At 51.2% G+C, this 15,254-nt stretch overlaps 1 protein-coding gene across 7 annotated transcripts in view; it reads left to right on the top strand.

Moving 5' to 3' along the window:
* Positions 1-15,254, top strand: part of LOC134339037 (myosin-10-like) — a 277,554-nt gene that overhangs the window by 180,293 nt on the left and 82,007 nt on the right. For all 7 annotated transcript variants that reach the window (XM_063035301.1, XM_063035302.1, XM_063035305.1 and 4 more), the window contains 2 exons: positions 10,410-10,616; positions 11,894-11,998. In XM_063035301.1, the coding sequence (XP_062891371.1) occupies positions 10,410-10,616; positions 11,894-11,998 (312 nt within the window). The remainder of the gene's footprint in view (positions 1-10,409; positions 10,617-11,893; positions 11,999-15,254) is intronic.

A 15,254-nucleotide genomic window follows, 5' to 3' on the forward strand; every position in this document is an offset into this window, starting at 1 on the left:
ATAACTGACCTGGATGAGGAAGTTGAAGGATGGGTTAAGAAGTTTGCTGATGACACAAAGGTTAGGGGTGTTGTAGATAGTCTGGAGGGTTGTCAGAGGTTACAGCGGGATATCGCTAGTATGCAGGACTCGGCTGAGAAGTTGCAGATAGAGTTCAACCCAGGTAAGTGTAAAGTGGTTTGTTTTGGTACATCCAATTTGAAGACAGAAAGGTAAGACTCTTTGCAGTGTGGGAGATCAGCAAGTTCTTAGAGTCCGTGTCCATAGGACACTCAAAGTTGCTGAGCAGGTTGACTGTGTTGTTAAGAAGGGTATGGTGTATTGGCAATCATCAACCATGGGATTGAGTTCAAGAGCCGTGAGGTAATGCTACAGCTATATAAGACCTTAGTTAGACCCCACTTGGAGTACTATGTTCAGTTCCGGTTACCTCATTACAGGAAGGATGTGGATACTATAGAGAGAGTGCAGAGGAGATTTACAAGGATGTTGCCTGGATTGGGGAGCATGCCTTATGAAAATAGGTTGATTGGACTTGTCCTTTTCTCCTTGGAGCAACAGATGATGAGAGGTGACCTGATAGAGGTGTATAAAATGGTAAGAGGCATTGATCGTGTGGATAGCCAGAGGCTTTTTCCCAGGGCTGGAATAGCTAACATGAGAGGCATAGTTTTCAGGTACAGGGGTGATGTCAGAGGTAGGTTTTTCACACGGAGAGTGGTGGGTGCATGGAATGCACTGACAGCGATGGTGGTAGAGGTGGATACAATAGACTCTTTTAAGAGTCATTTATGAGACTCTTAGAAAGGTACATGGAGCTTAGAAAGATAGAGGATTATGTGGTAGGGAAATTTGAGGCAGTTTCTGAAGTAGGTACATGTTCGGCACAACATTAATGTGCTGGAGATTTCTAAGTTCTATGCGTACGGGGAATGGAGGGAGATGGACATTGTGTATGGAAAACGGGATACCCTACTTTTATGCAGCAGTAGACACCAAATGCAACAAAGCGTTGGTGTCAGGTTCACAATGTCGAAAGCTGGAATCCACAGATGAATGGATTTAGCTGAAACAGATAAATGGAACAATAACGCCAAGTGAACTGTTGAGTACACATACACTCATCTAAAATGAAGAACGTCAGGTGAGACAAAAGACGATCAAGAGAAATAAAATGAACTGTAGTCCCAGCGTAAGATAATCTCAGTAGGTGAATATTATGCCCATGGAGTATAGTTAAATATGAAGTGTTGTACCTTGGTACTGAAGTGTACACTGTTAAGGACAAGACACTGACTGTGTCGATGTACAGAGACAGTACACTGTTAACGACAAGACACTGACTGTGTCGATGTACAGGGACAGTACACTGTTAACGACAAGACACTGACTGTGTCGATGTACAGGGATAGTACACTGTTAAGGACAAGACTCTGGCCGTATGGATGTACAGAGGTATCTTGGGGTCCAAGTTCATAGCTGTCTGAAAGTGGCTACACAGGTTGATGTGATGGTTATGAAAGCTTTGGAATGGTTGTCTTTATTCCTCAGGGCATTGTGTTCAAATGTCAGGAAGTTATTTGCTGTTCCCGTTTCTCAGGTCTTTCATCTCCCAGGAAGAGGCTCTCCTTTCCAGGACATCAGAGATGCCCTCCTTCAAAGAACAAGGTTTTGCTTCCTTCAAAAATTGATGCTGCCCTCACCTGCACCTCCTCCATTTCCCAGGCAGCTATGCTCAGCCCACCTTCCTAACGCTTTCACAGGGATAGAGTTCCTCTTGTTCTTACCTACCACCCCATGAGTCTCCATATCACTCTCCATAACTTCCGCTATCTCCAAATGGATCCCCCCTCTCTCTGGTTTCCACAGGGATTATTCCCTCTGTGATTCCCTTCTCCATTCATCCCTTCCCACTGATGTCTCTCCTGGCACATATTCCTGGCAAGGAACAGAAATGCTACACCTCCTTGCTCACCTGCATTCAGGGCCTGAAATAGGCTTCTGAGTGAGGCTACATTTCAGCTGCAAATCTGTTGGAGGTGTCTATTGTGTCGGGTGCTCCCACTGCTACTTCCTCTGCATTGGTGAGACCTGAGGTAAATTGGGGGACTGCTTTGTCAAGCATCTCGGCTCCATCCGCCTGAAGCAGAATATCCCGGTGGACAACCATTTTAATTCTTATCCCTATTCCTGTTCTGACGTGTTGGTCCACGGTCTCCTCCTTTGTCACGATGAGACCACCCTCAGGTTGGAGGAGCATAATTCATTTGTGTAGCTTCCAACCTGATAACATGAACATCAATTTCTCCTTAGTGATTTTTCCCCTTCCTCTCGCCTCGTCTTCTATTTCCCACTCTGTCCACTCTTGTCTACCTGCCTATCACCTCCTCCGTCACTTTCTCCTATGATCCCCTCCCCTCTCCGATCAGATTCTTTCCTCTCCAGCCCTTCAGTTTTCCCACTCACCTATTACCTTCCAGCTTGTCCTTCCTCTCCTCCCCCCACCATTTTATTCTGGTGTCTGCCCCCTTTCTTTCCAATCCTCAGCCCAAATATCGACTGTTAATTCATTTCCATAGATGCTGCCTGACCTTCTGAGTTCCTCCAGTATTTTTGTGTGTATGTTGCTCAGGATTTCTCGAATCTGCAGAATCTCTTGTGTTTAAATTATATTGCAGTATTTTAAAGCTCTGGTGAGGCCACATCTGGAGCATTGCATTCAGTTCTGGTCACTCCTTTATAGGAAGGATTTTGAGGCTTTGGAGAGGGTGCCGCAAAGAGAGGTTGGACAAATTTGGGTTGTTTTCTCTGGAGCGTCGGAGGCTGAGGGGAGATCTGAAAGAAGTTTGTAAGGTTATGCGAGGCAAAGATAGAGTAAATAGGGAGCATCTTTATCCCCAGGGTGGAAATGTCTAATACCAGACAGCTTGTGTTTAAGGTGAGGGGGGTTAATTTCAAAGGAGATGTGTAGGGCAAGTTTCTTTACAGAGAGTGGTCGGTACCTAGAGTGTGTTGCCAGGTGTAGTGGCAGAGGCAGACACATTAGGTAATTTTAAGAGACGTTTAAATAAGAGGAAAATTGGACCTTACGGAGAGAGGGGTTGTTTATTCTTATGAATTCATTGAAAACAGCAGATACGCTGATTTTCGACATCAGTGATTAGGTGAGTTGATACAGTATTGCACCTGAGGAAAGTCAGTGTAGTCATTATATTTTCAGCCTCACAGTTTTAGTTTTAAAGGTTCAAAGGTCCAATTTCATGTCAGAGCAATGTATACAATATACAGTTTGGACATCCTGAAATGCTTTTTCTTCGCAAACATCCGCAAAAACAGAGGAGTGCCCCAAAGAATGAACGATAGATAAAGATAAGAACTCCAAAGTCCCCCTCAGCTCCCCACCCTCTCATACATAAGCAGCAACAATCCCCCCTCCCCCCTCCCCCCACCAGCAGAAAAAAAGGAAACATCGGCACCATCACCGAGCACTCAAGTGTGAGCAAAGCAATAGCAAAGACACAGACTTGCAGTTACCCCAAAGACTCTGCGTTACACCTGGCATTCAAACATACCACAGATTCTCTCTCCACCTAATAAGGGAGAAGGAGATGTCTCCATTTTCCCAGCGAGCGGGGAGACATAACATAACGAACAACTCACTGGTTTACGATGTTAAAAGTCTGTTATGTCGCTCTTTTCGAGCTCTGTGCCCAAAGATCCTGGGTCTTCAGGCCAACAGCGATATCCTGACTTCCCCGACGACACACTGGTCTCCTGCCGTGACACTGACCTTCAATCCACCCATCTCCGGAGCCTCAAGATCCTAGGCTTCCGAATACGAGCCGGACTCTCAGGCTGAACCCTTGGCGTGCCGAACAATAGCAAGTCCTGAAACCCCGAGAACGGGTCCCATTCCCGCAAAAAACCAAAGTCAGCGTGTAACTCCAGGTCAGGGTCTTCAAAAGTCAAGTCAAGTCACTTTTTATTGTCATTTCGACCATAACTGCTGTACAGTACACAGTAAAAACGAGACAACGTTTTTCAGGACCATGGTGCTACATGAACAATGCAAAAACTACACTGAACTACGTAAAAAACAACACAAAACTACACTAGACTACAGACCTACCCAGGACTGCATAAAGTGCACAAAACAGTGCAGGCATTACAATAAATAATAAACGACAATATGCACAGTAGAGGGCAGTAGGTTGGTGTCAAGCCAGGCTCTGGGTATTGAGGAGTCTGATGTCTTGGGGGAAGAAACTGTTACATAGTCTGGTCGTGAGAGCCCGAATACCTTGGTGCCTTTTGCCGGATGGCAGGAGGGAGAAGAGTTTGTATGAGGGGTGCCTGGGGTCCTTCATAATGCTGTTTGCTTTACGGATGCAGCGTGTGGTGTAAATGTCTGTAATGGTGGGAAGAGAGACCCTGATGATCTTCTCAGCTGACCTCACTATCCGCTGCAGGGTCTTGCAATCCGAGATGGTGCAATTTCCGAACCAGGCCGTGATGCAGCTGCTCAGGATGCTCTCAATACAACCTCTGTAGAATGTGGTGAGGGATGGGGGGTGGGAGATGGACTTTTCTCAGCCTTCGCAGAAAGTAGAGACGCTGCTGGGCTTTCTTTGCTATGGAGCTGGCGTTGAGGGACCAGGTGAGATTCTCTGCCAGGTGAACACCAAGAAATTTGGTGCTCTTAACAATCTCTATGGAGGAATCATCGATGTTCAGCAGAGAGTGGAAACTCCATGTCCTCCTAAAGTCAACAACCATCTCTTTTGTTTACATTCAGAGACAGATTATTGGCTCCGCACCAGTCCGTTAGCCGCTGCACCTCCTCTCTGTATGCTGACTCATCGTTCTTGCTGATGAGACCCACCACGGTCCCTGAAAGAGAAAAATAAAGATATTAAAGATGGGAGTAGAGCTTTTTCCAAAGATGCAAGCAAAGGAGACGCCATTTAGCACCATCTAGTAAACACGCTCTGAATCTTTTCAATGATTTTAAGTTCCCTGTCCCCCACTGATTTATTTTCACCATGGGTGTCCAGTCCTTATATACCTCCATCCCCCACCAGGAAGGTCTCAAAGCTCTCCACTTCTTTTGGATTCCAGACCTAACCAGTTCCCCTCTACCACCATTCTCCTCCGTCTAGCGGAATTAGTCCTTACTCTTAACAATTTCTCCTTTGGCTCCTCCCACTTCCTCCAAACTAAATGTGTAGCCATGGTCACCCGTATGAGTCCCAGCTATGCCTGCCTTTTCGTTGGCTTTGTAGGACAATCCATGTTCCAAGCCTATACTGGTATCTGTCCCCCTCTTTTCCTTCGCTACATCGATGACTGCATTGGTGCTGCTTCCTGCACGCATGCTGAGCTCGTTGACTTCATTAACTTTGCCTCCAACTTTCACCCTGCCCTCAAGTTTACCTGGTCCATTTCCGACACCTCTCTCCCCTTGTTTGATCTTTCTGCCTCTGTCTCTGGAGACAGCTTATCTACTGATGTCTACTATAAGCCCATAGACTCTCACAGCTACCTGAACTATTCCTCTTCCCACCCTATTACTTGTAAAATTGCCATCCCCTTCTTGCAATTCCTCCGTCTCTGCCACATCTGCTCTCAGGATGAGGCCTTTCATTCCAGGACGAAGGAGATGTCTTCCTTTTTTTAAAGAAAGAGGCTTCCCTTCCTCCACCATCAACTCTGCTCTCAAACGCATCTCCCCCATTTCACGTACATCTGCTCTCACCCCATCCTCCCGCCACCCCACTAGGAATAGGGTTCCCCTTGTCCTCACCTACCACCCCACCAGCCTCCGGGTCCAACATATTATTCTCCGTAACTTCTGCCACCTCCAACGGGATCCCCCCACTAAGCACATCTTTTCCTCCCACCCCCTCTGCTTTCCGCAGGGATCGCTCCCTACGTGACTCCCTTGTCCATTTGTCCCCCCCATCCCTTCCCACTGATCTCCCTTCCGGCACTTATCCTTGTAAGCAGAACAGTGCTACACATGCCCTTACACTTCCTCCCTTACCACCATTCAGGGCTCCAAACAGTCCTTCCAGGTGAGGCAACACTTCACCTGTGAGTCGACTGGGGTGATATACTGCGTCCGGTGCTCCCAATGTGGCCTTCTATATATTGGCGAGACCCGATGCAGACTGGGAGATCGTTTTGCTGAACACCTACGCTCTGTCTGCCAGAGAAAGCAGGATCTCCCAGTGGCCGCACATTTTAATTCCACGTCTCATTCCCATTCTGACATGTCTATCCATGAGCTCCTCGACTGTAAAGATGAAGCCACACTCAGGTTGGAGGAACAACACCTTATATTCCGTCTGGGTAGTCTCCAACCTTCTCTAACTTCTGTTAATGCCCCTCCTCCCCTTCACACCCCATCCCTTATTTATTTATTTAATATATTTTTATATATTTTATTTTTTCCCCCTTTTTTCTCCCTCTCTTTTTTTCTCCCTCTGTCCCTCTCACTACAACTCCTTTCCTCTTCTCCACCCTCCGGGCTCCCCTCCCCCCTTCTCTTTCTCCTAATTCTGATGTTAAAGCCGAGCCACACTCCACCCTCACACTGTCAGGAAGATGCTTTTCACTCGGGCCAGAATGCTAATGTCCACACAGCCGAGCCAACTTGTCCTTGACAGCTAAGATCCCCAGCTGAACCAGTGCCAGTGTCAGAAAGTGTGCTGTGGTTTGGCGAGTGTTCGACAGGTGGGCTGCAGGCAGGGGGATCTGGTTGGGCTGGTAGGACCTGTTCGGTGTTCTGTCTCTAAGTGAATAAATGAATGCGGTTAGGATATTGGCAGCTCGCCTTGAGGCATTTGACGTTGTGGTATTTGCCGAACTTGGCAATTACTTTGCTGATGTTTCATCGCCGGTCGAGGTGACATCCTCAGTGCGAAGTTGTTGCTGTTTCTCTCTGGGAGTGCTGGCGTTTATATAGCCCTGCTCACTTGCCTCGCCTCAGTCCTGTCGGCCACCCCTTCAGCTGACTTTTGAATTCTGTTGTGTTTCTTTGGCTCTTAGGGGTTCATAGATGGCATCTATTTCAATACGTTTGTTTATGGAGTTGTCATAGAATAGTACAGCACAGTACAGGCCCTTTGGCCCACAATGTTGTGCCGACCCTCAAACCCTGCCTCCGATATAACCCCCCATCTTAAATTCCTCCATATCAGTCGAAAACCACACTTCTAAAAATTCTCGTGCCTGCTTCATGTTTGCCTGTGTCCCATTTAAAATGGTGTCCTTCTTGGTTATGCTGTACTGAGATCACTTCTCGGTCACACTTCCTGTACCGAGGAGACACTTCTCGGTCTTCCTGTACCGAGATCAGCGACAGTGGATCAAGTCTTAGTTCCACCAGCTTGTGTTCCTGTAAATGAGTTAAGAGTTTATGTCCTGTCTGAGCAATGTAGTTCTTATTACAGTCTCCACAGGAGATGCTATACGCCACATTGCTTTTGTCCACATAAATTTGCCCCATGTCCCTCTAAACCTTTCCTATCCCTGTACCTGTCCAAGTGCCCTTTAAATGTCCTCTGGCAACTCATTCCATGGACAGAGTGAAAGGGTTGCCCCTCAAATCCCTATTATCGCATAACAAACTTGCCTTTGATTTTCTGCCCGTACTGAATTTCTCTCTAGCTCTACACTTCACTATGCATTCGGTTATTGTTTTACCTTCAGAACGGATATTCTCTCCCAACCCCCTTCCTCACTCCTATCCTCACTGAGGGATCCGAAGTGGAGAGAGTGAGCAAATTCCAGCTCCTGGGTGTCATCATCCCTGAGGATCTAACCTGGACCCAACATACCGAAGCAGCTACAAAGAAGGCACCACATTGGCTGTAATTCATTAGGAGTTTGAGCAGATTTGGCATGTCACCAAAAACACTGCAAATTTCTACAGATGTACCATGGTGAGCATTCCAACAGGCTGCATCACCGTCTCACCATCTGGTATGGAGGGGAGGGGTGCTGCGAAGAGCTGTAAACTTAGCCAGCTCCATCGGGGCACCAGCTTCCATAGTATCCAGACTTCTGAATCTTCAGAGATGTTGACGCCCAGCAGCCGGAACTCCCCCCCCACCCCGTACGTTGTGGGTGGTCTCCCAGTTTCTCTTTCTTGAACTCCACAGGAATTGGAACAATTATACCATTCAGCCCATCGAATCTGCTCTGCAGCAGATGGAAAACTATCCTATAAATCTAGCCCTGCATAAAGATTAGATTTATTTTAAATATCAGCTTAGTTTTATTTGTCACTTGTATTGTTTGCATTGACGACCAACACAGTCTTAGGATTGTGCTGGGTGGCCCGCAAGTGTTTAAGACACCCACACAGCATGCCCACGACTCACTAACCCGAACCGTACGTCTTTGGAATGTGGGAGGGAAGCCGCGCGGTCACGTGGGGATGTACAGAAGCAGTAGGGATCGAACTCGGGTTGCTAGCGCTGTATATGAAAGCACTGTGCGGTGGAGCTGGCCGCGGGGTCACGGGGGGACGTGGTAGGGATCGAACTCGGGTTGCTAGCGCTGTATATGAAAGCACTGTGCGGAGGAGCTGGCCGCGGGGTCACGGGGGGATGTGGTAGGGATCGAACTCGGGTTGCTAGCGCTGTATAGCACTGCGCGGAGGAGCTGGCCGCGGGGTCACGGGGGGACGTGGTAGGGATCGAACTCGGGTTGCTAGCGCTGTATAGCACTGCGCGGAGGAGCTGGCCGCGGGGTCACGGGGGGATGTACAGAAGCAGCAGGGATCGAACTCGGGTTGCTAGCGCTGTATAGCACTGCGCGGAGGAGCTGGTCACGGGGGGACGTACAGAAGCAACAGGGATCGAACTCGGGTTGCTAGCGCTGTATAGCACTGCGCGGAGGAGCTGGCCACGGGATCACGGGGGGACATGGTAGGGATCGAACTCGGGTTGCTAGCGCTGTATACGAAAGCACTGTGCGGAGGAGCTGGCCGCGGGGTCACGGGGGGACGTGGTAGGGATCGAACTCGGGGTGCTAGCGCTGTATACGAAAGCACTGTGCGGAGGAGCTGGCCGCGGGGTCACGGGGGGATGTACAGAAGCAGCAGGGATCGAACTCGGGTTGCTAACGCTGTATAGCACTGCGCGGAGGAGCTGGCCGCGGGGTCACGGGGGGATGTACAGAATCAACAGGGATCGAACTCGGGTTGCTAGCGCTGTGTAGCACTGCGCGGAAGAGCTGGCCGCGGGGTCACGGGGGGATGTACAGAAGCAGCAGGGATCGAACTCGGGTTGCTAGCGCTGTATAGCACTGCGCGGAGGAGCTGGCCGCGGGGTCACGGGGGGGATGTACAGAATCAACAGGGATCGAACTCGGGTTGCTAGCGCTGTGTAGCACTGCGCTGAAGAGCTGGCCGCGGGGTCACGGGGGGATGTACAGAAGCAGTAGGGATCGAACTCGGGTTGCTAGCGCTGTAAACGAAAGCACTGCGCGGAGGGGCTGGCCGCGGGGTCACGGGGGGACGTGGTAGGGATCGAACTCGGGTTGCTAGCGCTGTATAGCACTGTGCGGAGGAGCTGGCCGCGGGGTCACGGGGGGACGTGGTAGGGATCGAACTCGGGTTGCTAGCGCTGTAAACGAAAGCACTGTGCGGAGGAGCTGGCCGCGGCGTCACGGGGGGATGTGGTAGGGATCGAACTTGGGTTGCTAGCGCTGTATAGCACTGCGCGGAGGAGCTGGCCGCGGGGTCACGGGGGGATGTACAGAAGCAGCAGGGATCGAACTCGGGTTGCTAGCGCTGTATAGCACTGCGCGGAGGAGCTGGTCACGGGGGGACGTACAGAAGCAACAGGGATCGAACTCGGGTTGCTAGCGCTGTATAGCACTGCGTGGAGGAGCTGGCTGCGGGGTCACGGGGGGACGTGGTAGGGATCGAACTCGGGTTGCTAGCGCTGTAAATGAAAGCACTGCGCGGAGGGGCTGGCCGCGGGGTCACGGGGGGACGTGGTAGGGATCGAACTCGGGTTGCTAGCGCTGTATACGAAAGCACTGCGCGCAGGAGCTGGTCACGGGGGGACGTGGTAGGGATCGAACTCGGGTTGCTAGCGCTGTATACGAAAGCACTGCGCGGAGGAGCTGGTCACGAGGGGACGTGGTAGGGATCGAACTCGGGTTGCTAGCGCTGTATACGAAAGCACTGCGCGGAGGAGCTGGTCACGGGGGGACGTGGTAGGGATCGAACTCAGGTTGCTAGCGCTGTATACGAAAGCACTGCGCGGAGGAGCTGGCCGCGGGGTCACGGGGGGACGTGGTAGGAATCGAACTCGGTTTGCTAGCGCTGTAAACGAAAGCCTTTGTGCTGCATCACTGTGCTTCTCTACCCCACCCACCACCCTGCCGTCCAGGTGAAGGCGACGCTGGAGAAAAACAAGCTGGCAGTGGAGAGCGAGAGGCAGGAGCTGGCGGGCGAGCTGAAGAACCTGCAGGCACTGAGGGCAGACAGCGAGCTGAGGAGGAAGAGGGCCGAGGGGCAGTTACAGGAGGTGCAGGGAAGGCTGCAAGAGAGCGAGCGGGGCCGGGCTGAGCTGAGCGACAGGACCACTCGGCTGCAGGTGAGAGGCAGAGCGGAGAAAAAGGCACGAGGAAGCGGATGGGAAGGTGGGGGGTGGGGCTAAGCTGAGGGGACAAGGGCAGGGAGGGTGGGTGGAAGGGGCAGGTGAGAGTGAGGGCTACGTGGCTACAGATGAGGGACAGGGGGACGGGGAGTGGAAAGGAGAACGGAGGGTCCAGATCCAGCTGAGAGTGAGAGGGCCATGTGGCTACAGATGAGGGACAAGAGGTGGGGGAGTGGAAAGGAGGAGGGAGGGTCCAGGCTGAGCTGAGAGTGAGAAGTTCTCCCCATTGTGAGGGAGAGGTTGAATGTGAGGCAAAAAAAGAGAGAGGTGAGGGATGTAGGAGAGGGGAGGGAGGGTTAACCTTCTGCAGGTGAGATTGTTCAAGAGGGGGAGCGGGGTGGGAGTCCCGTGGCCGCCTGTCTTGCAGGTAAGGGGTGGGGAGGGACAAGGAGGAGACACAGTGAGAGGGATGGTGTTAGAGAGAGAGAGGGAGATCAGTGGAGGAGAAAGGGAGAGAACGGGAGGTGGGGAGGAGCTGAGTAGAAGGGAAAGAGGTGATGGAATGGAGGAGATAGTTGGAGGATGAAAAAGAGGTCAGGGAGAAGGGAGGACACAGGGAGAGAGAGTGGAGGAAGATTCTTGGAAAAAGAAGAGAATGAGTGTGTGTTTGGTGGTCCAGCGTTGTGATTGGAAGGGGGAGGAGGGATCTGGGTGGGGTGGATTGCAGGGGAATGTTCAGAGGGAGGAGTAGGAGAGCAAATTGAGAGGGAGACGCAGGCTGAGGGCACCTCACCCTGTACCACTCCACCCAGAAAGGGTGGGGTTCACAGTCCCCCCCCCGCCCGCCCCAGTAAAGCAGAGAAGCTCTAATGCACCTCTCTCCCCGTTCCCCTCCCTCTCCCCCTCTCCCTCTCCCTCTCCCCCCTCTCTCCCCCCTCTCTCCCCCCTCTCTCCCCCCTCTCTCCCCCTCTCCTCCCCTCCCCCTCTCCTCCCCTCCCCCTCTCCTCCCCTCCCCCTCTCCTCCCCTCCCCCTCTCCTCCCCTCCTCCCCTCCCCTCCTCCCCCTCCCCTCCTCCCCCTCCCCTCCTCCCCTCCTCTCCTCCCCTCCTCTCCTCCCCCCCCACTCTCTCCCCTCCCTCCTCCTCTCCTCCCCCCATCCCCTCGTCCACTCTCTCCCCTCTCTCTGCCTCCCCCTCATCCCCTCGTCCACTCTCTCCCCTCTCTCTGCCTCCCTTCTCTCCTCCTCCCTTGTCTCTCTTCCCCCCTCTCCCGCAGGCTGAGTTGGAGGCCACATCGGCTACTCTGGCTGGTACGGAGTCCAAAGCCATCAAACTAGCAAAGGAGGTCTCCGGACTGGAGTCACATCTTCAGGACACTCAGGTAACCTACATTCCTCCCCTCCCCTCAAAAGGTTCATCAGCGAGGTTGGGGTGGGCCTTCAGGGGGAGGTGTTGTGGTTGTCACTGCAGTCTGCAGTTTATTTACTGGAGTTCTTTGAGGATATAACGAGCACAGTGGATAGAGGGGAACAGATGGACGTTATTTACTTGGATTTCCAGAAGGCGTTTGATAAGGTGCCAAATAAAATACTTATCCATTAGATAAGGATGCATAGAGTTGGGGGTGATGTATGAGCATGGATAGGGGATTGGTTAACCGATAGAAAGCAGAGAGTTGGGATACTCTGGCTGGCAATCAGTGGTGGGCAGTGTGCTGCAGGGGTCGGTGCTGGGCCCGCAACTGTTCACAATATACATTAACGATCTGGAAGAGGGGGCTGAGTGCAGTGTATCTGAGTTTGCTGATGACTCTAAATTGAGTGGAAAAGCACATTGTACAGAGGATAGGAGAGTCTGCAGAGAGATATAAATGGGTTAAGTGAGTGGGCAGGGGTCTGGCAGATGGAGTACAATGTTGGTAAATGCGAGGTCATATACTCTGGAAGGAAAAATGGAAGAGCAGATTATTATTTAAATGGTAAAAGATTGCAGCATGCTGTTGTGCAGAGGGACTTGGGAGTGCTTGTACATGAATCACAAAGGTCGGTTTGCAGGTGCAGCAGGCTATCAAGAAGACAAATGGGATGTTGGCCTTCATTGCTAGAGGGATTGAATTTAAGAGCAGGGAGGTTATGTTGCAACTGTACAGGGTACTGGTGAGGCCGCACCTGGAGTACTGTGTGCAGTTCTGGTCTCCTTACTTGAAGAAGGATATACTCGTTTTGGAGGCGGTGCAGAGGAGGTTCACCAGGTTGATTCCAGAGGTGAGGGGAATTAGACTATGAGAAGAGATTGAGTCGCCTGGGTCTATACTTGCTGGAATTCAGAGAATGAGAGGAGATCTTATAGAAACATACAAGATTATGAAAGGGATAGATAAAATAGAGGCAGGAAAGATGCTTTCACAAGGAAGTGAGACTAACCTCAAGATTCAGGAGAGCAGATTTAGGACAGAGATGAGGAGGAACTGTTTTTCCCAGAGTGGTGAATCTGTGCAATTCTCTGCTCAATGAAGCAGTGGAGGCTGCCTCAGTAAATATATTTAGGACAAGGTTGGATAGATTTTTGCATACCAGGGGAATTAAGGGTTATGGAGAAAAGGCAGGTAGGTGGAGATGAATCCATGACCAGATCAGCCATGATCCTATTGAATGACGGAGCAGGGTCGATGGGCCAGATGGACGACTCCTGCTCCTATTTCTTATGTTCCTCCCTCTGTATGGTTTTCAAAAAGATTGTCTTACAGGCTCAACAGGCCTTTCAGCCTATCTAAGACGTTAAGGTCATTAATTTACCTGTCTCTACCTATTTGTTTGGCAGCTCTTTCTATAGACGGAGCACCCTCTCAGTGAAATAGATACCCCTCAGATCTCTATTAAATCCCTCTCCTCTCAGATTAATTCTGTACCCTCTGGTTCTTGATTGCCCAATCCTGGGGGAAAACTCTGCACGTTCACCCTGTCTGTGCCTCTCGTGGTTTTATACACCTCTTTAAGATCACCCCTCAATCTCTACGCTCCAAGGAATAAAGTCCCAACTTGTCCAACCTCTCTGCATAACTCAGTCCCTCAAGTCCCAGTAACATCCTCGTAAATCTCCTCTACACTCTTCCTAGCTCAATATCATCTTTCCTACAGCAGGGCAATCGCAACTGAACACAATACTCCAAGTATTGCCTCACCAACATCTTGTACAACTACAACATAACGTCCGAGCTCCTGTACTCAGACTCCTGACTGATGAGGGGCAGTGTGCCAGTCGCCTTCTTCACTGCCATGTCTACCTGAGACCCCCCCCTTTCAGGGAACCATGTCCTTGTACCCGTGGGTCCCTCTGATCTACAACACTCCCCAGGGTCCCTGCTGGTCACAGTGAAAGTTCGACCCTGGATTGTCTTCTCAAAATGGAACCCCTTACACTGATCACAATTAAACTGTATTTGCCATTCATCAGCCCACTTCGCTTTGTAAATCGTCTTGTCTTTCAAGTTCTAGATGCTGAGGGAGCCTTCTGGGTAATGAGGAAGTTCTCCCTGATGTTGAGGGAGCATCAGCGATGCTGAGGGAGCTCACTAGTGGTGAAGATTGTTGATAATAAGGCCAACGGTAAGCTCACCCCATCAGTGAGGGAGCCTGTCTGGCCCTCACTCCGCTATCCCCAGGAACTGCTGTAGGAGCCCTGTCAGTGAACCTTTGATGTGAGGAATCTCCCTCTGAGAATGATGGAACCCTCGACAGTGAGGGAGCCTCTCTGGCCCTCACTGCCCTGTCCCCAGGTACTGCTGTAGGAGCCCTGTCAGTGAACCTTTGATGTGAGGAATCTCCCTCTGAGAATGATGGATCCCCCGACAGTGAGGGAGCCTCTCTGGCCCTCACTCCGCTATCCCCAGGAACTGCTGTAGGAGCCCTGTCAGTGAACCTTTGATGTGAGGAATCTCCCTCTGAGAATGATGGATCCCCCGACAGTGAGGGAGCCTCTCTGGCCCTCACTCCGCTATCCCCAGGAACTGCTGTAGGAGCCCTGTCAGTGAACCTTTGATGTGAGGAATCTCCCTCTGAAAATGATGGATCCCCCGACAGTGAGGGAGCCTCTCTGGCCCTCACTCCGCTATCCCCAGGAACTGCTGTAGGAGCCCTGTCAGTGAACCTTTGATGTGAGGAATCTCCCTCTGAGAATGATGGATCCCCCGACAGTGAGGGAGCCTCTCTGGCCCTCACTCCGCTATCCCCAGGAACTGCTGTAGGATCCCTGTCGGTGAACTTTCACATCCTTTGATGGTGAAGAATCTCTCTCTGAGAATGATCGATCCCCCAACAGTGAGGGAGCCACTGACCCACCGTCCTTAGAAATTGCTGCAGGAGATACACCAGATGCTGAGCTTCATCCCCAAGCCCCCTTCCGCGAATGAGGGATCTCCCTTCTGGTGAGGGAGCCTCTTTGTTACCTTCCTCCCAGGAACTGCCACTGGAGACTCATCAGGAACTTCCTCAGCCTCCTCTGTGAGGGATCTCCCCTATCAGTGAGAGAACACCAGGTGAGGGAGCCTCTGTGAGGGATCTCCCCTATCAGTGAGCGAACACCAGGTGAGGGAGCCTCTGTGAGGGATCTCCCCTATCAGAGAACACCAGGTGAGGGAG

This window comes from Mobula hypostoma, chromosome 28 (genome assembly GCF_963921235.1).
Source record: "Mobula hypostoma chromosome 28, sMobHyp1.1, whole genome shotgun sequence".
NCBI classification, from domain to species: Eukaryota; Metazoa; Chordata; class Chondrichthyes; order Myliobatiformes; family Myliobatidae; genus Mobula; species Mobula hypostoma.